The sequence below is a fragment of the Physeter macrocephalus genome, chromosome 6 (genome assembly GCF_002837175.3).
Source record: "Physeter macrocephalus isolate SW-GA chromosome 6, ASM283717v5, whole genome shotgun sequence".
NCBI classification, from domain to species: Eukaryota; Metazoa; Chordata; class Mammalia; order Artiodactyla; family Physeteridae; genus Physeter; species Physeter macrocephalus.
The window spans coordinates 15,044,396-15,067,929 of record NC_041219.1 but is presented as its reverse complement, the minus strand read 5'-3'; the positions used below and the strand labels follow the sequence as shown (position 1 = coordinate 15,067,929).

The 23,534-nt window shown below is 37.6% G+C and overlaps 2 protein-coding genes across 10 annotated transcripts in view; one reads left to right on the top strand and one right to left on the bottom strand.

The window, feature by feature from the left end:
* Positions 1 to 410: 410 nt before the first annotated feature.
* Positions 411 to 23,534, top strand: part of PPP1R12A (protein phosphatase 1 regulatory subunit 12A) — a 156,024-nt gene continuing 132,900 nt past the window's right edge. For 3 of the 9 annotated variants that reach the window (XM_028490411.2, XM_028490408.2, XM_028490407.2), the window contains exon 1: positions 413 to 861. In XM_028490411.2, coding sequence (XP_028346212.1) covers positions 625 to 861 — 237 coding nt within the window. In that variant the 5' untranslated portion in view covers positions 413 to 624. Of the gene's footprint in view, positions 862 to 23,534 lie in introns of all 9 variants that reach the window. The other 6 variants (XM_007101006.4, XM_028490410.2, XM_028490412.2 and 3 more) reach the window with 5 other exon arrangements.
* On the bottom strand, positions 15,997 to 16,554 carry LOC102992432 (protein S100-A11). The gene has a single exon (XM_007101003.4). It carries the CDS (start codon positions 16,474 to 16,476, stop codon positions 16,165 to 16,167), a length of 312 nt encoding a protein of 103 aa, XP_007101065.1. The 5' UTR covers positions 16,477 to 16,554; the 3' UTR covers positions 15,997 to 16,164.

The window sequence follows — 23,534 nt, the reverse complement described above, 5'->3', positions numbered from 1 at the left end:
ATCCTCCATTTCATTCAAATAACGCAGCCAATAGGAAAATCCTCCGCCCTGAGCAAACGACTCGGCAGAGCTGAGACAGCCCTGGAGGCAGGTCTGCCCCGAAGAGCCGCCATACAGCCCGACTGTTGCCTCCGGAACCCCAGGAGCCCTCAGCGGGGCAGGACAACCTTCCTTCCCTGTCTCCGCCCTTCCAGGTTGGTCCCAGCCCCCGTTGTCCAGGCGGCCTGGACCACACCCGCTTCCCTCCGGTGGCCTAGCCTCCCCCGCCGCAGTTCGCGGGAGCGCTCTTCCTGGGGCGGGCACAGGCCCATGCCGCATGCGCACTGGCCGAAGGGCGCCTCCCTGCCCGGATCTCGCGAAGTTACGTTAGATTGGCCGCCGGTGACGGGTGGCCGGGCGGGGGGCGGGAGGGCTTCTGAGGTAGGAAGGGAGGTCCGTTCGGCCGGGCGCGCCGCCCCAGTGCTCTGTGGGATACTGGAAGTCTCGAGCGTCTCCTCCCGGTTCCCAGCCCTCTTCTGGCCCGCACTCATAGAAACAGTCACACACCCCCTGCCTCCCCTCTCTTCCCTCTCCGCCTCCCCTTTCCCCCCCTCGCGATAAGAAGACCCGGCGGCAGGAGAGGGGATGAAGATGGCGGACGCGAAGCAGAAGCGGAACGAGCAGCTGAAGCGCTGGATCGGCTCCGAGACGGACCTCGAGCCTCCCGTGGTGAAGCGCCAGAAGACCAAGGTGAAGTTCGATGATGGCGCCGTCTTCCTGGCTGCTTGCTCCAGCGGCGACACGGACGAAGTCCTCAAGCTGCTGCACCGCGGCGCTGATATCAATTACGCCAATGTGGACGGACTCACTGCCCTGCACCAGGTCTGTGCGCCCCGCCGCCGCTCTCCTGACCCTGCGGGTCCTCGTTAGCCTCCCGCCTGGGCCTCCCCTCGGCTCTTGGTCTCCTGAGGCTGGGGGCGGCGGGAGACTCCCTGCCGCGGGGTGAGGGGGCGGCTTCCCGCGAAGGAGGGAGGGAGAGAACTGGTAGAGGGAGGGCCCTAGGCTTGGGGCCCCCTTCAGACCAGTTGGTGGTGGAGTAAGGGAACCAGGAGATTTCCGGGACAGAGGGGGAAAGGGACTGTGGTCAACTTGGGGCCCCAGGGCCATTTGTGGACGTGTGTCTGGGATTTGGGGTCGAGATGGGGAGCGGTGTGGTGGAGTTGTGCCTGGGCCCCCGATGTCAGTGATAGAGTCGGAGGACGGGGGATGCTGAAGAAAACTACGAACAAGAGGCACTGGGGACACTTGGGTAGAGGGACGTCTTTGGCTTGTCAGGAGGACGTTGGATTTATTGTCGTTTTTGGGACTTGATTATAAATGATGATGATAATAATAGTAATCAAGCGCCCTAAGCCGAGTGCCCTGAGCAGACGGTTTCCTGTTTTCTCCTTTATTACTCTTGGTCACTGGGGAGGGGGAAACGGTGTAATTTAGCTGATCTGCACCCGCTGAAAGGGAGAGGATGAAAGTGGGTAGCGTGAGGAAGCGTTCTAAAGGGCTTGCCCACCGCAGGGCCGGAACGTACGAAAGAGTCTCTAACTCGGAGTAGAGTTTGCCGCAGTGTCAGAGATCCTTTGGCCTCAGGTCCAGGGGTGTGCATTGGGGTTAGAAAGAGAAGAATAAATACGATGCACTCTTTTCAGAGCCGGTTACCAAGCTCTCATTTTTCTTTTGGGGGGTGGGAAAAAAGAAAGCTGTTCACGAACTTTTCTCAAAATGGATGCTTTGTGCATGTTAAAGTTTTATAGTAGTCTGATTGGGATCTCTCAATGTTAGCCAAATAAGGAGAAACTATTGGCAATCCGGAGATAATGTTGCTTTGCCTTTAACAGGCCAAAAGCAACACAACCACTTAGAGTTCTTCTTAAAAAGCAATTTTTCAGTGATGGTAATAGGTGTCAAAACATAAACTCTTTCCATTTTCTTAGTGGACAACTTGGAATTACTAGAAAACGACTTAACAGCAATAGCTTCCCCTTACAATGAAAAGACTTGTAAACTAACTCAAAAGTTGCCTTGGTTATATGTGGAAGATCGTAGCTTTATGTTGATTAATGCTGTAACAAAAACTTGTTTGGGAGGTTGAAACTTACGGTTTCATATTTCATGCATATTACTTTGCTGCCTTTTTAAGAGAGGTGTGTGGTGGCATTTTTCCTTTTACTCCTCCCTGTTTAGTGAATGATGACTGTTTTAAATTTTATTTAATTGAATTCTCATATCAAACTTGGCTTATAGCCTTTGTTTACAAAGTTGACTGGATGAACTGTAATGACTGACAAATTACAGGACAAATCTGGAATTCAGCGTGTGGCACCCAGTAAAAATATAGCATGGTCTTTAGCTCTTTATCTGTTCCATTAATTTAGAGTCTCTGATGTATAACAAACTTTTTATTTGGCTGAGGTTTATTTTAAGCTATAGCATAACTCTAGATTCTAAAAACATGGTGTTGAAATGAAAGAAACTTTCGGCATTAGAAATGATAATGTAATTATGTAAGATGACTCTTCAAATTTCTTCCAAGTGTAATTTACATGGTTTAGTATGGAATTGATTCAGAAAGACAGATTATTGTATGCTTGAGGTCAGGATAAGGTTGCATAATGGTTTATATCAGTATGTTTTATTAAACTTGTCATATAGAAATGTAAAGTTATTACAGTTGTTGAGGAACCCAATTATATTGTCTTGGAGGAAGAGGAAAACTTCTAATACTTATATTCTCATTGGCTTAGGTAGAGAAAATACATCTAACAGGCTTCTTAGAGTTTTTTTTTTTCTCCTCTAAATTTGGACATGTTGCAAGAATTATCAGACTTATCAAAGTCTTCCTGATTAACTGAATTCAGTGGTTAGTTTGGCATTATTTAGGTGTTGTCTTTATTAGATATTTTGTTTTAGCTGACAAACACTTAAGCAGAAGTTTCCAAGTTTATGCATAATCATTTGCATAATTTCTTTTTGTAATTTATTTGCACATTCCTTAACTCAGTGAAGCCAAAGTCTTTAAAATATCAAGCATTAAAATTTTTATTATGTTTTCTCCACCCTCATTTCTCGTTTATTAACTCTTGTACTTTTTTGCCATTGTGACAGAGAACAAGGAGTTCGCTTTGGGCAAATTCAGAACAACAGATAGTGAAAGGTGATAAATAAAACTTTTTAAAAAAAGAATCACAAAAATTTTTAACCTTAAAAATCTCTTGAATACTGATTGCTTTAAATACTTAAATTATAAAACCAAAATTGACTCATTGATTTGTTTAATAGCCCTTGAATAATTTTTTTTTTAAATTTAACCTCTTGAAAGCTCATAGAATGGCCAGAATGTTTTTACCAGATTAATTATTGGTTAGTCTTTTGGAATATTCATTTCCATTTTTGGTTTTGATCAAGTGTCTTTTTTTTTCTTTTTTAAAGATTTTTTTAATGTGGACTTTTTTTTAAAGTCTTTATTGAATTTGCTACAATATTGCTTCTGTTTTATGTTTTGTTTTGTCTCCCCTCCCCGGCCACAAGGCATGTGGGATCCTAGCTCCTTGACCAGGGATCAAACCCGCACCCCCTGCATTGGAAGGCAAAGTCTTAACCACTGGGCAGCCAGGGAAGTCCCGATGGAGTGTCTTAAATTTCACTGTCAGGAGAAAAATTTTAGGAACTTTACAACCCACAAATACACTTCTTAATCTAATATTTTACTTCCATTTTAATATAAGCAGCTTATATTTAAAAGTTTCTTTAATTGGTTGAATGTTCTTTCTCATTAGAAGTTACGAAAGATAGTTTCCTTTTTTTTTTTTGTATAAAAATAGGTCATTCATATAGGAGAAAAAGCGGTGTTTCTAGTCAAATTTCCTATCTTGGTCTCTAGAATAGCCTCCCTTCCCCTAATCCCCTCCAGTAGCTAGAAAACAGTACTGAAGTTACGTTATAAACTTCTGATTTTCTAGAACTGAGGTCTAGAGTAGAATTTCATTTTTATCAGTGGGCAATAATCAGCTCTGATTTAAGAGCTACCTGGTAGCTCTTAATACTATATGATCTGTATCTTTATTTCAGTATACTTTATAAAGGTTTTAGGAGAGTAATAATAGTTTTCTATAGAATACTTTATTGTTAATGCTTACTGATACTGGTGTGCATAAAATACAGGACTGAGATTTCTTCCAACAGTTGTGAGTGTAACCTTTTGATTTTACCTTAAAATATTATCTGCTTCCTCTGTGCCTGTGACTTCCAAGTCAGTTTCCAGTTCTCACATTGCTGCAGAGCTCCAATCCCTCATTTCCATTTTTCTACTGATGACGAACTGTTGATTTAAAGTAAAATATTATTCAGTATATTGTGATTTTATATTTTAAAATATATCTTCAAGTAATGATATAGTAAATAGAGGTCCGCCCCCTTTGCCGTAGAATAGCAACTGTTTATTTACATCAATATCAGGAATTTCTTTAAATTCAACCTGAAATGAATATTTTGCTTTCTTCACCAAACCTGTTCTTCTCATCAATGCCTCTGTTTCTGATAATGATGTCATTAATCTCTAGATTAAGCTTTAAACATTTTAATTATTGTTTACTCATTCCCTTGTCTACATATAGACAATCAGTCTTCATAACTGCCTTCACATCAATTATTTTTCTTGCTACTCTTATTATCAGTCTAGGTCATACCTTTATTATTTTTATCCCTAGAGTACAGTAATAGCCTAATTGCTTTCCCTGCCTCTTCTGTCCCTGGTCCAGTCTAGCATTCATACTGCTATCACATTAATCTTTTAACAATATCATTTCAGTCATGTCACTCCTCTCCATAAATTCAGATTTAAAGTGTTTTCACCATTTAGGTTAGACCTGATATATCTCCACTGTGTTATATCCTTTACTCTTTTTACTTCCATGCCTATGGCCTTGCTTTTTCCACCACTAGAATATACTCCCTCCCTCTTTGCCAATCAAAATCTTGGTCATTCTTCAGGATTCAACCCAGTTGTCCTCCAGAAAGGATCTTTCTGTCCTTTGAATTTGTATAATAACTATGTCACTGGAGAGACTCTCCTCTGGGATGCTCATTTTACCTTACATTTTGCCTCTTTGCTGCTGTTAAAATACTTCTTACTGAGTAGTGTGTGTTTTTAAGATTGTCTTTCCTGGCTGACTGTAAGGACCCAATCTTCCACATTTTTGTATTTCCAGAGCCTGGCACATAGTAGGCACTCACTAAAGATTTATTGAATTTTATCTTTTACCTCGTATCATAGATAGGAAGTTTTATAGTCATTTGTATGTCATAAGATAAATCATTAAAACATTCACACCCAGGGCTTCCCTGGTGGCGCAGTGGTTGAGAGTCCGCCTGCCGATGCAGGGGACACGGGTTCGTGCCCCGGTCCGGGAGGATCCCACGTGCCGCGGAGCGGCTGGGCCCGTGAGCCATGGCCGCTGAGCCTGCGCGTCCGGAGCCTGTGCTCCGCAACGGGAGAGGCCACAGCAGTGAGAGGCCCGCGTAGCGCAAAAAAAAAAAAAAAAAAACATTCACACCCATATACTTAGAGTACCGTCCTTGCACATGGTAGAACTTGTTGTGGATCTTCTGTGCAGATATTTTAAATGTCTTGAGATTAAAAAAAAATTTTAATATTAACCTCCTTCCTATTAAAAAAAATTCTGAACCAGTTTAACTATTGATTAAGAGATAGAAAAATATTCACTCGAATCATCAATTAATTTGCTACCTTCTTTATAAAGGTCTGAACTAGGTCCTATAGAGGAATACAGAGTAGAATTAAATCCATGTTCTTTGCTATTATAATTTTAAAATAAAGTTTTCCTTTTGCTTTTCAATACATACAGACTTGCAGGTAAGTTTAATATTACATCCCTTTGCTCTTAAAATACAAATTTTATCTACTTCTGAGGGAGCCATTTGAAGCTTCTTTGAGGAATATGTGACTCCCCTCTTGTCAGTAAAAGGAATACCTTTGTGGAGTTTTTTCTCAAGTGCTTAATCTTCTCAGCCAAGCCATTTTCACTGAATCATAATCTGAAATGTAACTCTCTTTTAAAAAGTATTCTAATGGGGCTACTTAAAGTGTATTCCAACCAAAAGGAAAAGAGACTGGAAGCAGCTGATACTGAGTCTCTTGTTAGAGAATAGTGTAATTGCTGTATGTGAGAAATCTCTTTAAAACTGAATGTAGAGTTTATAATTGTTTACTTTTTTTTTTGGTGGGGGATATTAAGATCTTGGAAGAATCTGTTGGATCCCTTATAACTAATATTCAAATCTGTGTTTAAAAAATACACAGTATAAGTTATTTTCTCTACATAATTTTATTTAAATGGCTGATGGCTCTTCAAACTTTTTATTGAAATCATCCTAACCGTAAAAAACAAACAAACAGAACAAACCTAAACAAAATTTCTAACCCCAAACTGGCCCCTCACTTCCTACAAATAAATGGACAACCCTAGCCATAAACGAGGTATGCTGGTAGGGCACCAGTGCCCACAGTGCTGTTGTTATAATGCCTTCTCTGCAGTTGATACCTCTGTGCTTCCTGGCAACAGTTTTGTGGTCTGACTTTGAAGTGTCATAACCAAGACCATCTTTCATGTACTTCAGCTACAGTGTGATTGCAAGCTGTGACTGAGCATTTTCTAGTATAGCCAGGTAGAAACATTAGATGGAATAGAGGAAAAATTTTTTTCATTATCTGTTTGTTATCACATTTTACAATACTGTTCACATAAGAGATGTACTTTAAAAACTGTCTAGTTAGAAAATTTAAAAAATATAACGATTTAGAAACCTTTGGAGGGAGGTGAAATATAGAACATTATTTTGTTACTGCTGTAACATGTTACTTCTTGACACTTTCCAAAGTTGCTATTTTTTTCGCCTTTCTGCCTGCCAAAAATTATGATTTTCACCCCACTTTTCTTTTGAAAGTTTGTGTGGTTCCACAGGGGTTGGCAAATGGAGTATTGGCATTTTGGTATATCTCTTTGAAAGGTCGAAGACCTCCAACAGTCATTTTTTAGTTTCTTCTAAATAAGAGTTGGATATGTAGTAGCCATGACTTATCGCAGTGTTATATTGAAGAAGGGAATTGGCTGGTGAACATTTGCTGAGGATTTGCTACATGTGAAACATTATGTTAGATAGTTTTATAACCAATATCTCATTTAATTCTCACAATGTCCCTTTTCTGTTGCTCAAGGTTACCAAGATAATAAATGGCAGAGCTGGGTTCTGACACAGGTTTATGTGATTCCAGAGCCCAAATTTAACACTGTGCTACATGTCTTTTAAGTGTGAAGAAGAAAGTATTCTTAAATCTTCCGGTCATTATGGTTGATGATTAGTAGTTGGAAGTTTTTCCATGTTAATCAGTAGAGAATCAAATGAAACACGTACACATAGATATAATTATTTTCTTCATCTACGGTTGTTTGGCTAGTCAAAACTTTTAAGAGCTTTCTATGGTAATTGAAATGCAGTAATGCCATATTTAAATTAATCTCTAAATCTGTCCTAAACTTTAGGAACTGCCAAGATTACTTTTGACTGACCATTATGTGCGTGATATTTGATCAGTTGCTTTCGGTAGTTACAAAGGAAGTTACAGCAGCAGCAAAACTCATTTTAAGGACAGGGTTTACTTAGTCTTTCAACATCTTCATTTTTCTTTATCTTAATAACAATTTATATTAATGCTTTAGGCATTTTTATATACTCATTTACAGTAAATGCTTTATACATTCACAGACTTAACTTTTTCAATGAAAAGATATAAATTATAGGTAAACTCATATCAGCGATAGTGAAAGAAGGAAGGCAAGCAAGCAAGCAAGCTCCGGCTTGTCACTACCATTTAGCTTAATCTTCTGAAATTTACTTTCTGTACAGTGATTATTATTATTTATAATTAGGACTTGAGACATTACATGAAATGCTAGTAAAGTTACCTGAATTAAATTTAAATTCTGAATTAGTAAAACAAACTTTTTAATATCATGTTTGATTTTAATTGGAAGCCTTTTGTTAGTAGGAATATCCAAGTCATAAGAATATTCCATTCCTTAAATCATTTTGCAGAATTTAGCCAAATTATATTTCAAGTCTTACCTTAGAAAAGGCAATAGAATTTTTTTTCATAGTGGTAGTGAAAGCACCATCTGAAATGTGATTTACTTGTTGCCTTTGAAATCATTGGTTCCCAGAATTTACATTTCATGGACCAAAGAAATGGTTTTTGTTTTTTGTTCTTTGTTTCAATTTTGATGACTAAAAGAGGAGAACCTAATTTTTATGTTGTCATGTTAGGGCGTTAAAAACAAACAACTTGATACCCTTCTACCATCATCATTTCATAAAAGAAAGAATACTTTAACAAGAAGAAAAGGATATAGTATCCAAATAAAGGACAATGGAGACTCACATATCAGTCTATAAGATTACTGCTGTATTGACAACAGATGTTCTTGATGCTCTTCCATGAAGTAGAGTAGTTAAGGGTGAGCAGATTTCAAAACTTTATTCCCTATGGTCTCCATTTGGTAGGATATGAGAGAGCTCAGGTGGTGGCAGGCCATATCTTCAGGATGCAAGTGCCTGGTCCCTGATCACTCAGTAAGAAGTGGAAAAAGAATTTACCTGAAGAGATTCAGGAGATTGGTGAAAGCTTTCTTTAGGAACCGCTGGTTTCATATTTATATTTCCATAAGCCTCTGCATATGTAATCTTTCTCTGGAATGTATTTCCCAGCTTATTTGTATTAAGACACAGCTCAAAGCATAAAGTGTGGACTTGCTTGACCACGGGGGTGCACGGTAATTCTTTCACTTACTATTTAAACCCTAAGTTTGGCACTTACACACTACCTGCTATTGTTAGTATATCTTATCTCCAGACAGAATAGTGAATTCCTTCAAGTGGGGACTTTGATTCATTTTTCTTTAAATCCCCTTTGGTATCTGCATTTTATTTTAGCAGGTGCACAGTAAATGTTGATTTTGAAAAGATGAACACAATGTAGACTAATCTTGTGAAGAGCAGAGTTCATAGAGAACAAAATGATGACAGTTTGGGTAAATATAACAACCAGCAAACATTAAAATGTTCTAATTAAAAAGTGTATACCAATAACTTACTTTATAATGATTGTAATGTAAAGGTAACCGTTATTACAGTCAAAATTTAGCAGGATCTTAGATTTCTTTTTGAAATGGAATGTGTTCCTGATTACCAATACAAGTAGAATTTTGCTCAGTTTATGTAGTGTGTGTGTGTGTGTGTGTGTGTGTGTGTTACGCGGGCCTCTCACTGCTGCGGCCTCTCCCGCTGTGCAGCACAGGCTCAGCGGCCATGGCTCACGGGCCCAGCCGCTCCGCGTCATGCAGGATCCCCCCGGACCGGGGCACGAACCCGCGCTCCCCGCATCGGCAGACGGACTCTCAACCACTGTGCCACCAGGGAAGCCCTATGTAATATACTTTAAAAATGAATTTCTTTAAACAAATCATCCAGTGTTGGCTTAGAAAAGGAATCCCTAGCATATGTCATTAGAAGCTAATTCATATTTTCTAATGATCTTAATCATATTTTTTTCCTAAATAACACTTTCACTATGGATCCCTGTATGTCACTATTTTTCTGACCTTGTTAGTATTTTGGTTGTTTAGCTTTTCATTGTTATGCTGGCTAACCATAAAAAGACAAAATTGAGCTCTGTGTTACTGCCCTAAGTGTGCTTGCTTGACTTGAATGCTCTTTCATGGGTGGAGACATTCCACATTGTCATGTGTTATATAGGCATTTCTGAAATGACATTCAGTAGAAACCATGGAAAGAAATGAAGGCATTCCTCAGCTGTCACCTTTTTAGTAATCTATTTAAATGCGTTATGTGCACTGAGTGAGATATTCGCAGGGAGAGCTTCAGTGACTAAAAAGCGTTACTTTAATTTGATTATTAACTCATATGAGCTGAAAATACATGTTTTACATATTTAACATGTTTCCTAACGAAAAAAATCATAAGGTTGTAGAAAGTTTGTACCATTTTCTTGAATACTTGAATAGTGCAAAGGAGAAATTTTGTGACTTGATACCGTTTAGAAGTTAACCACGTGGGAAAGTATATTTTCCTGGATTAACTGTTAAAACACACGCACACACATCAATTACCTTTACTTTGCAGTAAACAAACTAAAGTGTATACATTTTATTAGCCTTCAAAATTATTTTAGATGGTTCTAAATATTAATCCAATATTTGTACTTTTGCTTGGAACATTTCTGGAACTTTTCTATCGGAGCTGCAGTTCCAGCAGGTTCTTTTGAATATCCTCTGTGTTGAGTTGAGTTTGTGTTTTTGTTTTTTTTTCTTTCAGGAATGTTTGTAAATTTTGAAAATGATAGTCGTTGGAGACATGTCAGGTGAAAATAGTAGATGCTGGGTAATCATGGTTAATAAATACTATCAGTGATTAAATGATATTTTCTAAAAAGCTTTTTCTTAATTGGAACATTAAAGAGTCCATCTTGGATTTTAGTCAACTCTTTTTACATTGTTTGGACTTGAGAGTATGCTTCAGAATTTCTTTATGATTAATTTAGTGCACTCTTCGTTTGTGTTCTGAATTTTGCGTGAAACAAGTCAATAGCTTATATAGCTCGTGAATTGAACCATGGTCTTTTTTGTGTTTTCCACAAGATTTTGATGCTGCTGTTGCCAGATCATGACACTGTATTTCATTAAGAGCTATTGTTTTTCTCAAAGATAGGTTAATTTGTACAGTTTTTCTTAAAAGATGAGAACAGATGACATGTTCAACAATTTATATCCTTTCCAAGTACATGGAATGATCTGCATAAAAATTTTGCCTAATCAAGTTTTTTCCCTTTGAAAATGTCTATTGTTATTTAACTTTTAGCCATCTTTTTAAAAAAAAAACACTAAAATGTCTTTAAATTTCTGATTTTCTCAATGTGGGTTACATGAAAATGCCTCAAGTAATTATTAGGCCTTCAGTGCCTTCTACTCTTGCTTTTTTTTTTTTTTTTTTTTTTTTTGTTACGCGGGCCTCTCACTGTTGTGGCCTCTCTCGTTGCGGAGCACAGGCTCCGGACGCGCAGGGTCAGCGGCCCTGGCTCACAGGCCCAGCCGCTCCGCGGCATGTGGGATCTTCCCGGACCGGGGCACGAACCTGCGTCCTCTGCATCGGCAGGCGGACTCTCAACCACTGCGCCACCAGGGAAAACCTACTCTTGCTTTTTGTCTTCATCATCTCCTTTTTAATTTTAAACATGGCTTACTTTCAAGTTTGTTTATTGTTCTATATGTATTTTATCCCAAACAAATTGAAGAATATTTAAGTAATTAAAGCATGATAGAAAAATATAAAAAAATAAAATAAATGCTATTCAGATTTTCAGGCATGGAGCTACCTAGCCCCATTTAAAACTTTAATAGACTCTTTATCCATCTCTATCCAATATATAATTTTCTAAAAGTGAGTTTATATTTAATTTTCTGGTTTATAACCTACTTTCTAAATTATACATTTTTAGAAATATTTCTGTGTTAATATTGGGTCCACTGTGTGAGTTTGTGTGTACATGTGTGAGTACATGTGTACATCCTAAAATTTATTTTCCCAGTTGTCTGATGATGAATATTTAGTATATTTTCAATTTCACATGATTGGTGGATATTACACTTTGTATATCTTTGCTCACTCATGACATTGTATCGTTCGGATTGTTTATCTTAGAGATTTCACCTGCATTTTTTTTTTGTTTGTTTTCTGTACGTGGGCCTCTCACTGCTGTGGCCTCTCCTGTTGCGGAGCACAGGCTCCGGACGCGCAGGCTCAGCGGCCATGGCTCACGGGCCCAGCCACTCCGCGTCATGTGGGATCTTCCCGGACCAGGGAACGAACCCGCATCCCCTGCATCGGCAGGCGGATTCTCAACCATTGCGCCACCAAGGAAGCCTTCACCTGCAATTTTATATGTTTTGCCCAAGATAACATGCTGTTTTAATGCTTGTTTATGCAAAGGATATTTTCAGTAAAGTCTCTAGTATATTTAATATAGAAGACTAACCTTGAAAGTACTCCGGTTGACACACATGTTACATTCACGATATGATGATGTCATCTCCCTTCTCTGAGGCACCCATAGAAAAATCTGTTTTACTCTGTGTGTTAGGAAAATTTGTAAGTTGTTTGAAATATTAAACAGTATTTGTATTTGCAGATAAATGTTGCTATTATTTGTTTAAATTAGTGATTAACTCATTCATGAACAAATATATAAATCATTATTTATCATATGCCTGGCATAAGGTCCCTGTGTTCTTGAAGTGTGTAATCTAGAGGAGGTGGCAGTGAGTGTTAGAATAGATCTAGGGTAAGATGAAATTTTTTACTAGGAGGACTTAACCTAGAATCTCAGGATAGACATCCCTGAGAAAGCTATGTTTAAGTTACAGGAACTTAAGAGATGTCTTGAGTCTTTCATGACCCTGTTCCCTCCTTGTTTGTCTTCTGAATGCTCCTGTTCAGTTTCTTTTTCTGATCTGTTTCTTTCTTAAGGAAGAATGTTCCAAAGTTCTCTGTGTCTCTATTTTTTCTTTTCCATATCATTCATTCTTAGAGTTTCAACTGTTCTCTTTTTATATGATCTCTTCTCCTTTTTATATAATCTACATCTTATTTTTGATGTCATCAGTCTTCCACTTACTAAACTACAATCTCAGGGTCTTCTTGGGTTTACTCCTTCCGCTTCCAACATACAGTCAATAACTCCTATCATGCACACCTAAAAAAGAAATACTCCCAAACCCATACTACCTTTTTATATATTCACTTAACAGAATTAAAGGCCTACTTTGTGTCACACACTATTAAGTACTGGGGGGAATATGCTTTTAAACAAAAGAGGTATCAACGCTACCTTCATGGAGTTTAGAGTAAAATTGCTTAGCCATCAGGAAAGTGCAAATCAAAACCATGATGAGATACTACTTCACACCTAATAGAATGGCTATAATAAAAACAACAGATAATAATTAGGGTATGGAGAAATTCCATCCCTCATACACTGCTGGTGGTAACGTAAAGTGGTGCAACCATTTTCAACCACTTTCAAAACAGTCTGGCAGTTCCTCAAAAGGTTAAACATAGAGTTGCCATATAACCTAGCAGTCCTACTCCTAGGTATATACTCAAGAGAACTGAAAACACATGCCCACACAAAAACGTGTATGTTAACGTTTGTAGCATCATTATCAAAATAGCCAGAAAGTGGGAACAACACAAAATGTGCTGATGAATAAATAAAATGTGGTATGTTTTGTTACTGAAATCAGTGGAATGTTATTTGGCAATAAAAAGCAACTAAGTACTGATACTTGGTGCAACATAGATGAATCTTAGATACATTATGCTACGTGAAAGACACCAGTCACAAAAGACCACATATTGTAGGATTCCATTTATATGGAATGTTCAGAATAGGTAAGTCTGTAGAGACAGAAGATAGATTAATGGTTGCCAAAGGCTGGAGGTATTGAGGGGAAATGGGGAGTGACGGCTAATTGGTATAGCATTTCTTTTTAGGTTGATAAAAATGTTATAAAATTAATTGTGGTGATGGTTGTGCAACTCTGGATATACCAAAACCTTTTAATTATATACTTGGAATGGGTTATTATATAATGTGTGAATTAATTTACAATAGGCTGTTGTATTTTTAAAGAATGAAATTAGGTATTTATCAGTGTTCACCACTAAAAATTGAGGCACTGGCAGAGGCTTGGTATTCATCTCTGTAGTTATGATGACAAAGAAGGCAGCCAGTCGTTGTCCCTGCCCTAACACAGCTTGCAGTGTATTAGGGTATATAGATAAACATAAGGAAATTATACAGTTATGTCAGTTATGTGTAATGATATGTAATGGTTGTAGTACAAAGTGGTGTGGAAGTTGATGAAGGCACATCTCACCTCGATTTGGGGAAGGGGAAGCCTTCCTGGAGAAAGTTATTGTTTAAGGTGCTGCGTGATGAGTAAAAGTTAGCCAAAGTTGTGAGGGAGGGGAGGATACCGGAAACTATTTCAGAGAGAGGGAATAGTATGTGCAAAGAGCTGGAGGTGTATAGAAGTGTTGAAGGATTTTAATCAGGTTAAATGAGACAGTCAAATTTTCTCTTTAAGAAAAATCACTTTGGCTGCAGCGTGGAGAATGCAACTGAAAAGAGGACTAGACTGGTGGCAGGGAGACTAGTTCAGGAACTTGAGTCTAAGAGAGATGAACTAGCTTAGTGGCGGTGAAGTTGGTAAATAGTAGATGAACTCAGGACATATTTAAGAAATAGAATTGGTAGGAATTGGAAGGGGTTTGAAGTGAGGGAATAGAGGCAAAGATGTGGGTGCACTTGGTTTCCGGTTTGGATGACTAGGTGAATGGAGTGCTTTTCACAGGATGTGTTCATTCAGTAAATACTTTGTGCTTACTGTATAGGTCAGGAGCAGAGTACATTTGAATGCTATTGGGGGAGACAGGCAGTAAGCAAGAAATTACAATCAACTGTGAAATGTATGCTAAAGGACATATAGGATATTGAGGAGAGGTGGCCTACCTACTTATAAATAATGTATAAAACTCTTGCTTGGAGGGTGTTTTGTCTTGGAGTTAGCCTATTTTCTTAGATCTATTTGAATACCAAATAGAAAATAATTTACGAGGCTACAGGAAAACCACAGGATAAGGATTCATGATTAGAGTTTTTAGGGCTTTGGTGAACTGTCCAAAAATACATGCAAAGATTTGTGTTTGATTTTCTTTGCCTTTCACTTCAGAAGAATTAATTAAGAACTTTTAAGTAAGGTCAGATTTATTTTTATGGTATTGTGGAGGAGGGCAGAGTGTGTCTTTTTAGGGATATGGGGATGTGGAGAGGTAGAGCACAGAACTGTTGGAGAGCAATAAAGGAGTGGTAGTTGTAACAATCTAAAAGTCTTTCATTGCCTGAAATAATGCTCTCTGAAAATAAGGTCATAGGTTAAAATGAGAGGTGAGAGTACATTTCTCAGAGCATGTTGGATTTTGCTAAGAATTGTACAGTTAAAGAATTCATTCAACAGTCTCTGGCAATTCCTTGGTGGTCCAGTGGTTAGGACTCTGGGCTTCCATTGCAGTGGGCACGGGTTTGATCTCTGGTTGGGGAACTAAGCTCCTGCAAGCCGCACGGTGCAACCAAAAAAAAAAAAAAAATCCTCTTTTTTCGGTTTCTAAATTTAGTAAGCTGTGTTTTCAGGGAAAATAAAGGTAAAATATTAGCTTTAACTAAAAAACTTGTACATTGATATATTTTTTTCTTTTTTGCTCAAAATATTACTAGAGTTGCCTTGAGTATTTGTGACTTTTTTGCATATTTTAATGTTTTTTTAAAGTTGCACAGGTAATGAGAAAAGTAGCAGTTCTACAAAAAGGTTGTATGGGTTATTTTGACCTTGAGCAAGCTTCATTGGGTTTGTTTTAGCTTAAGTGAAATAGGAAATGGTTATTATATATTTTTTTGCACTCTCATAGTTCTTTGTTTATTTGTTTGTTTATTCATTTGTTGTTTTTTCCCCCACTAGAAGGTAACCTCAGCGAAGGCAGGACCTTGTCTGTCTTGCTGACTTTATCCTCAGAGCTTATGACAGTACCGTAGTAGGGGTGTATAGACATTTAATGAGTGAACAGTAAGTGACGTCTCTCCATCAGTCTGAGAAATTTAGAGATGATTATGTTGGTATCATTAATCATGATTGTGTGTACACCCAAGATGTACTTTTACTATTTACTTTGCCACTTCTGGTAACTGTTTCCATCAATCTAATTTATATTCTTCCCAGTCATCTCCCCCCCTTGCCCAAATTTACTGACTATCCAGTGTGTGCTTTAAAAAACAATATGCTTTTATTACTGCCAACTGGAGTGGCCTGCATGGGGTGGTGGGTGCACCGGGCTCAGGGTATGTTTGGGCTGTGAGGGGTAGATGATAATTGGGAGGCTGAGGGAAAGGGAGTGGGGCTGGAGGCCAGGCCCAAAGACTCCTCCGATTTACTTCTGGGAAGAGGTAGACTTAATAAAGGAGTCATGGCAAGCTATGGCAAGGCCGCCAATACGATTAAGAAATTCTTGGAAATCTAGCTGCCCATCAGAGTCGAAGTCCAGTTTCTTCATCATGCGGTCAAGGACACCAGGGTCCTTCTGGTTCTTTGTGAAGGCACCCAGCTCTGTATTCATGAAGATAAGGAACTTGGCCTTGGAGAGTTTGCTGTTGTTACCGTCCCTTCCAGCATGCTTTTGGAAAACAGCAATTAGAGACTCGATGCACTGTTCAGTCTCTGTAGGGCTGGATATTTTTGCCATGTCGGAGAGGAGCAAGGCACGGGGCTGCGAGTGGGGAGCGGCGTGGCGAGCCTATTTACTATATATATTAAACCTTAATTCAAAATTACCGTGACATTTTTTTCCCCTTTTTAACCCACCCTTGACATTTAAAGCCAGTCTTATTGGGGAGTGGGGGGAGATTATGTGTATGTTTGTTTTATGTGTGAAATGGACTGATGATACATAAATTGTTCCCTTTTAAATTACACTTAAGTGTCAGAAAGTTAGTTGCAAGACAGTATGTATGATGTGATTCCATTTGGGGGGAATGTTGTTTGCATAGAAAAAAATCTGGGGATATTACCCCAGCTATTAATGGTTATGGATATTTTGGATTATGTCATCTTTGAATCTTTTACAACAAGCAGAAAAAAGTGATGAAGATGAATCTGAACTGGAGAAAAATGCCTGAATGGCTACTTCCAGTAATGTATTCAGGATTAAATATAGAGACATTGACGTAATGAATGTTAGTTTGCTAGTCTTTGTCCACTCAAGGAAGCTGGTGTTTTAAATATTTATTTCTATATTATGCCTGTCTTTTCTCTGAACCTTTTATTTCATAAGGAAAGATTGTCATTCTGATGTACACCTTGGGAGAGTTTTACAAGTAAGAAAATGAATTAGGGGTTTAGTTGGATGTATTTTGAAGCTTTTGGCAAGTAGACTACCAAGAAAAGATAAGCATAATTTCCAAAAAAGCAGATAGTTTTGAGGAATAAAGGGATTTTAAAAGATAGAAAAGCAATTTTTATACAGTGAGCTCTTTTGCCTTGTTTTATATGAATATGAAAATGATGAATTTAATGATGAATATCTGTTTTAAGAATGAATTGAAAAAATGGCCTCAAATCTCTAAGCATAGAATCAGGATTGGTGAAGCTAAGAGTTATGTGAATTTTGTGAAAATATTTTTGAAGACAGTGAAAAGAGGGCTTTTAAGAGTTGTGAAATGGAGCAAGACTAGGAAGAAGGAAATAACTGATGGCACAGCCCTTAATTTACATGTACATTTGTTAAAAATGGTCTACTGTAACCAGCAGAATTCTAATATCCATTATTAAGCGTATAGTTTTAGAAGAGGTTATGTTGATCACTAGATGCCCATTTGAGTTTTCTGAAAACAAGTTTTGTGTTGACCTATCTTTACTTCCTTTTTTGACAGGGTTGGTAAGTTCAAATGAGGGAAATGTTGCAAACCTAGTGTAGCTTGATTTTGTAGTACAGCACCTGGACAGGCTCTTGTTAGATCTTTGCGGTTAACATGACAAAAATCTGACATGAATATTAGCAGGATTGGATGGATTAACCGTTGGATGAACCACTGTATACACGTCAGTCTACTGATTAATCACTCAGTGTCAACCCAGAGGAAAAACTAAAGTGTAGTGGTCCTTGTGTTCTTGACCCTATCTTATTCAACATTTTAGTAGATTAAACTGTAGAAGCTGAGAGAGAATTCTAAAAAGCGTGAAGTAGTAGGTTTTAAACAGTAAAATGAAAAGATAATGGATATTAATGTAAAATTCTGCATTAATATATTGATGGCTATAGGTTGGTAGAGACCATCTTTGACAAACATGAGAAAAATGTTGCTTGAAAGTTTAAAAGGAAGCCCAGTGTCTGACAACAGTATAATCATTTTAAAATGTACTATTTCAGTGTAAAGCTAAATTAGTATTTAGTCTAGATTTTTAAAAAAAATCTGTTCCTTTATACTATTAGATCACATCTGCGGAACTGTGTCTAGTTCTACAGTTTGAGATTTGTCTACTGTTTCAGCAGATCTTACCAGTTACAGTCTTTTTTTGATTACTCACCGGTGGAATGGCTTTGTATAATAAAATTATTTCTACCGAGGAAAACCTATATTCCAGTCCTTTTTCTAGATTTGTTAACAAATGTATACATAATTATATACACACAGTTGCAGTTCTTCATATACCTTAAGACCCCCCCCAAATCATCAGCTCAACTATTTTCTTTTGAGCCCCTCAAAAAAAAAAAAGGGAGCCAGTTTTCAAAGCCACATACTTACCCGTGGTATTAGGAGAGCCACTAGTAGGAAAGTGGTAGAAGGACCTCTTGCACATGTTCGTTAGGATTCTTTGTTTTAAGTAAGAAAAGCCCATTGGAACTAGCCTAAATAAAGTAATTCACTGTAAGATTATAGAGATGTCTTACAGAATCTGGGCTTCTGGAATGAATTAGAGCCAGGAAGTATATGCAACCCAGGAAGTCTAAGTTTCTCATCATTGTTTCTAGCAAATCCACTTTATTCTTTTTTACAGCAAACTAGATTTCTTGTTTTCCCAGTCTGAAGGCAAAATAAAAGGGCACCAACAATTTCAGAATTTGTATCTGGTCTAGATATCCAGAGAGATTGATCTCCTTCTGAGTTCTAATTCCAGATTCCCAGGAAAGGGACCAATTGATCCACCTTAGGTTATTCATATATCATCTGAGATCATCAACAGTAGCTGATGGGGTTGGGTGCCTCTGAGCAAACATACCTACCCTGTCATTCTAAATAATGTATTATGAGGAAATGAGGAAGACAAAGCTAGAATTAATAAGTGAGTTCATAAAGAAGCAAATATCGATTGTATAAATGCACAATCTATAAAAATGAAAAAGCATAAATAAACGTTAAATCTTAAATCAGCAGTTCTCAAACCTTTCTGTTTCAAGGCCCCCTTTATACTCTTAAAACTAGTGAACAGACTACACCAAACAGGGCAAGTAAAACTGGGGAAATCTGAATAAGATAGATGGATTATATCAATGTCAATATCATGGATATACTATTACTGTATACAGTTTTCACAAAATTTTATTGTTAAGAGAAACTGTGCAAAGGAATATCTCTATTATTTCTTACAACTACCTGTGAATCTATAATTAACTCAATAAAATAATATTAAAAATTTTATTATTTTTTTTTGTCTATTATTATTTTAATGTAAAAAAATAGTGAAGAACCCAAAGACCTTTTTTGTTTATGTTGGCTGTCTTCCAGTATTTAACAAATTGGAAAGTAAAGCTCAAAAATCTTTAAAATTTTATTTATTTAAAAATAATAACTCATATGCCAATGTAAATAACATGTTTATGAAAGATAAGCATTTTTCAAGTCAAAAAATTTAATTAAGAAGGGCATTGTTTTACATTTTGCAGATTTTAATGTCTTGCTTAATAGAAGATAAATGGATTCTCGTAACTATTTCTGCGCATAGTCTGTTGTGATTTCACATATTTAGCTTCTGAAAAATTCCACCATACACTTGTGAGAGAATGAGAGACCTCGCCAGACTTCCTGTAAGGGTTTCAGAGAACCTCTGAGCTAAATAAGTGAAGGGATATATAATACCATGTTCATGGTTTGGAAGATAGACTATTATAAAGAAGTTAATTCCAAACCAATCACAGATTCAACACAAGCTGAACCAAAATCCTAGTTGTGTGTGTGTGTGTGTGTGTGTGTGTGTGTGTGTGTGTGTGTGTGTGTGAAAAATGACAATCTGATATATAAATGAAAAAGGCCAGATATAGACAGGTTAATCTTTAAGAACAAAAAGGTAAGAGGGGAGGGACAGATTGGGAGTTTGGGATTGACATGTACACACTGCTATATTTAAAATAGGTAATCGTCAAGGACCCTACTGTACAGCACAGGGAACTCTGCTCAATAGTCTATAAAAACCTAAATGGGAAAAGAATTTGAAAAAGAATAGATACATGTATATATATAACTGAATCACTTTGCTGTACACCCGAAACTAACAAACATTGTTAATCAACCCTACTCTGATATAAAATAAAAAATTTTTAAAAAAAGAACAGAAAGGTGAGAGGACTTATTTACTCTGGAAAATAAATGGAACTCAGTCAACCTATCCATATGGAAAAAGAGTTGACACCCTATACTTTGCACCATACACAAAGATCAATTTGAGATGGATTGTAGATCTAAATGTGAAATATATAATAGATATTGAAGAAGGTAACATGAAGATATCTTTATAAACTTCAGGTAGGGAAAATGTGTTTAAACAGGACACAAAAATCATTAACCATAAAAGAAAAGACTGGGGCTTCCCTGGTGGCTCAGTGGTTGAGAGTCCGCCTCCTGATGCAGGGGACATGGGTTCGTGCCCCCGTCCGGGAAGATCCCACATGCCGCGGAGCGGCTCGGCCCGTGAGCCATGGCCGCTGAGCCGCTGAGCCTGTGTCCGGAGCCTGTGCTCTGCAACAGGAGAGGCCACAACAGTGAGAGGCCTGCGTACCGCAAAAAAAAAAAAAAAAAAAAAGACTGATTAATTGGAGTACATTAAAATGAAGAATTTCTGTCCCTCAAAAGATAGCATTAAGAGAAGTAAGCTTCAGAATGGGAAGATATTTGTCTCACAGTTGACATAGGGCTTACATTCAGGGGTGTGTATGTGTGTGTATGTATGTATTAAACTACAAATGAGTAAGAAAAAATACACAATCAGGCACATCACAGAAGAAAATATTCAAATGGTGATAAATGTTCACCATTAATATTCAAATGGTATTAAATGACAAAAAATTATTCAATATCGTTCATCAGAGAAATGCAAGTTAAGATCACAGTAAGGTGTTAGTACATATCCACCAGAATGGCTAAAATTTAAAATACTGATAATATTAAATGCTGAGAAGGATGTGGAGAAACCAGAATTCTTATACACTGCTGGTATAAGAAGTATGTGAGATTTCAAATGAATTCAAATATTTTTAAAAGTTATCTCTTTTGCTAGGTTAGACATGTATAATACCAATGAAAACATTTTACTCTGGATTACTCCATCTTTTTTAATAAATTTTTTTAATTAAAATTTTTTTTTTATATTTGGCTGCGTTGGGTCTTCTTTGCTGCACCTGGGCTTTCTCTAGTTGTGGCAAACGGGGGCTACTCTTGGTTGTGGTGCATGGGCTTCTCACTGCGGTGGCTTTTCTTGTTGCGGAACACGGGCTCTAGGCGTGCAGGCTTCAGTAGTTGTGGCACGTGGGCTCTAGAGCACAGGCTCAGTAGTTTTGGTGCACGGGCTTAGTTGCTCCGCAGCATGTGGGATTTTCCCGGACCAGGGATTGAACTCATGTCCCCTGCATTGCCAGGCAGATTCTTAACCACTGTGCCACCAGGGAAGTCTCTGGATTACTACATCTTTTAAAGCTGAAATTTCACAAGAGACTGCTGAGGCTCCTTATTAACCTGATTCATTATAAAGCTGTTAGAATTTATAGAGGGCAGAGATTCTCTTATACTGATTAGTTGGTGATTGAACTATGAGTATTTCATGAATTTAACAATGTTTGTTGAGTTCTTTGTATGTGCCAGGCTTAGTACTAGGAGCTAAGGAATACAGACAGACTTTTGCTCTCATTAATCAAATGATCAATCAGTGTTGAGTATTTTGAAGGAAAAGCATAAAATATTGTATATGTCAAATATATTTCATTTAAAAATACATAATAAAGGGAACGAAAGGTTCTGAGAGTTTGGATGGGATCTCTGTGGAAGTGATGGTTGAACTGAGAGCTGAAGGATGAATTGGTATGACTTGGTAAAGTTGGTAGAGAGTGGAGGAGTAGAATCTTGAGGAATAGGTTCTGGACAAAGGAAACAACATATAAAAGCCCTTCATAGGAAGAAGGGAGGGAGCAAGGCCCAAGGAAGAACCCAATGGAAGTGTGACCAGAGCACACTGATGAGAAGAATGGTACCACAAAGAGGTATAGAGAGGTAGGTCGAGGTCACATCTAGTAGGACCCAGTAAGTCCTATTAAATCCATTTCATACTGAGAGCTCTAGAAATGCATTGGAGATATTTGATTGCCTTAATATAATCAGATTTGCATTTTTAAGAGACAACTGCTGCCTATAGAAAAGATTGAGGTGTGGGGGAGGAGGGAGTTCTACCAGGAGGCCAATTCCAGAGGCTATTGCAATAGTTCAGACAACAGATCTTTTCTCAGATGGCTCTTCAGTTGAACACTGGTATTTTACAAGATGTTAAAAGGTATGCTAGGTGGGGGAGGGTGTAAGAATTCTGTGGTTTGTATGTTTGAGATGATTCATAAAACAAAGGTAAGGTAGAATTTTTCACAGTCTTTAAAATGTGCTGAAGGAGGCGAGTGAGGAAGGAGCTGAACCCAGGTGATGGAAATGCAATCAGGGTTTTGGGCCTGAAGGAGGTTTAGTTTTAGGAAATGGAGAATAGCCTGTGAAGGAAGATTGGGAGGATGCATGGTGGCAAGCCTAGAAGTATAGACTTGGTGTATAAATTGGTAAAGAATATAACACTGGAGTGAAGGAATTAAGGTCCATTGGAGGAAATTTATTTGATAGTTATGGAAAATAGCAGCTTGGAAGCCATTTCAGTAGTTCACCTCAGAGGTGAAATATTCCTTCCAGCCTCCCTTTAATTTTATTTGATACTGTAGGTTTCTTATTTACCAAGAAAGAGTTGGGTTTTGGATCAGTATTTTATCATTTTTATCTTTAGAATTCTTTGCTAAAGTTACAAAGTGATTTTTATTAGAAGTTATAAGAAGTTAGGAATTGATACATTGTTTTCTGCTTTCCAAGTCAGTAATATTAACTTTCTTAGCCACTAGCTACATTCTCTGTTTTAATAGAGTTGCATATACTGAATACTAAATTGAGAAATTTTTAAATAATTTGAACTGATAGTATTCAGCTTTCTACAATGACTAACCCTCAAAATTGGAGGGTTTTTTTTTTATTCATGTGTTCTAATGCATTAACTCTCATATGTTCTAATGCATTAACTCATTTTTTTAGGAGTGGAATTCATAGTGGAGTAAACAAGATTTAAAGTATTTTAATTTTGTGTAGCTCTTACAAAGATCAGAAAAAAATTTTTAGGACAAAGTAATTAATGGATATTATATTTTGAAATATACTTTGAAGGTTCAGTTTAATTGTTGTCATAGTTATTCCATCCAGTTCTGTTTGAGTTGGGTCTTTTAGACTAACTCACATAGGC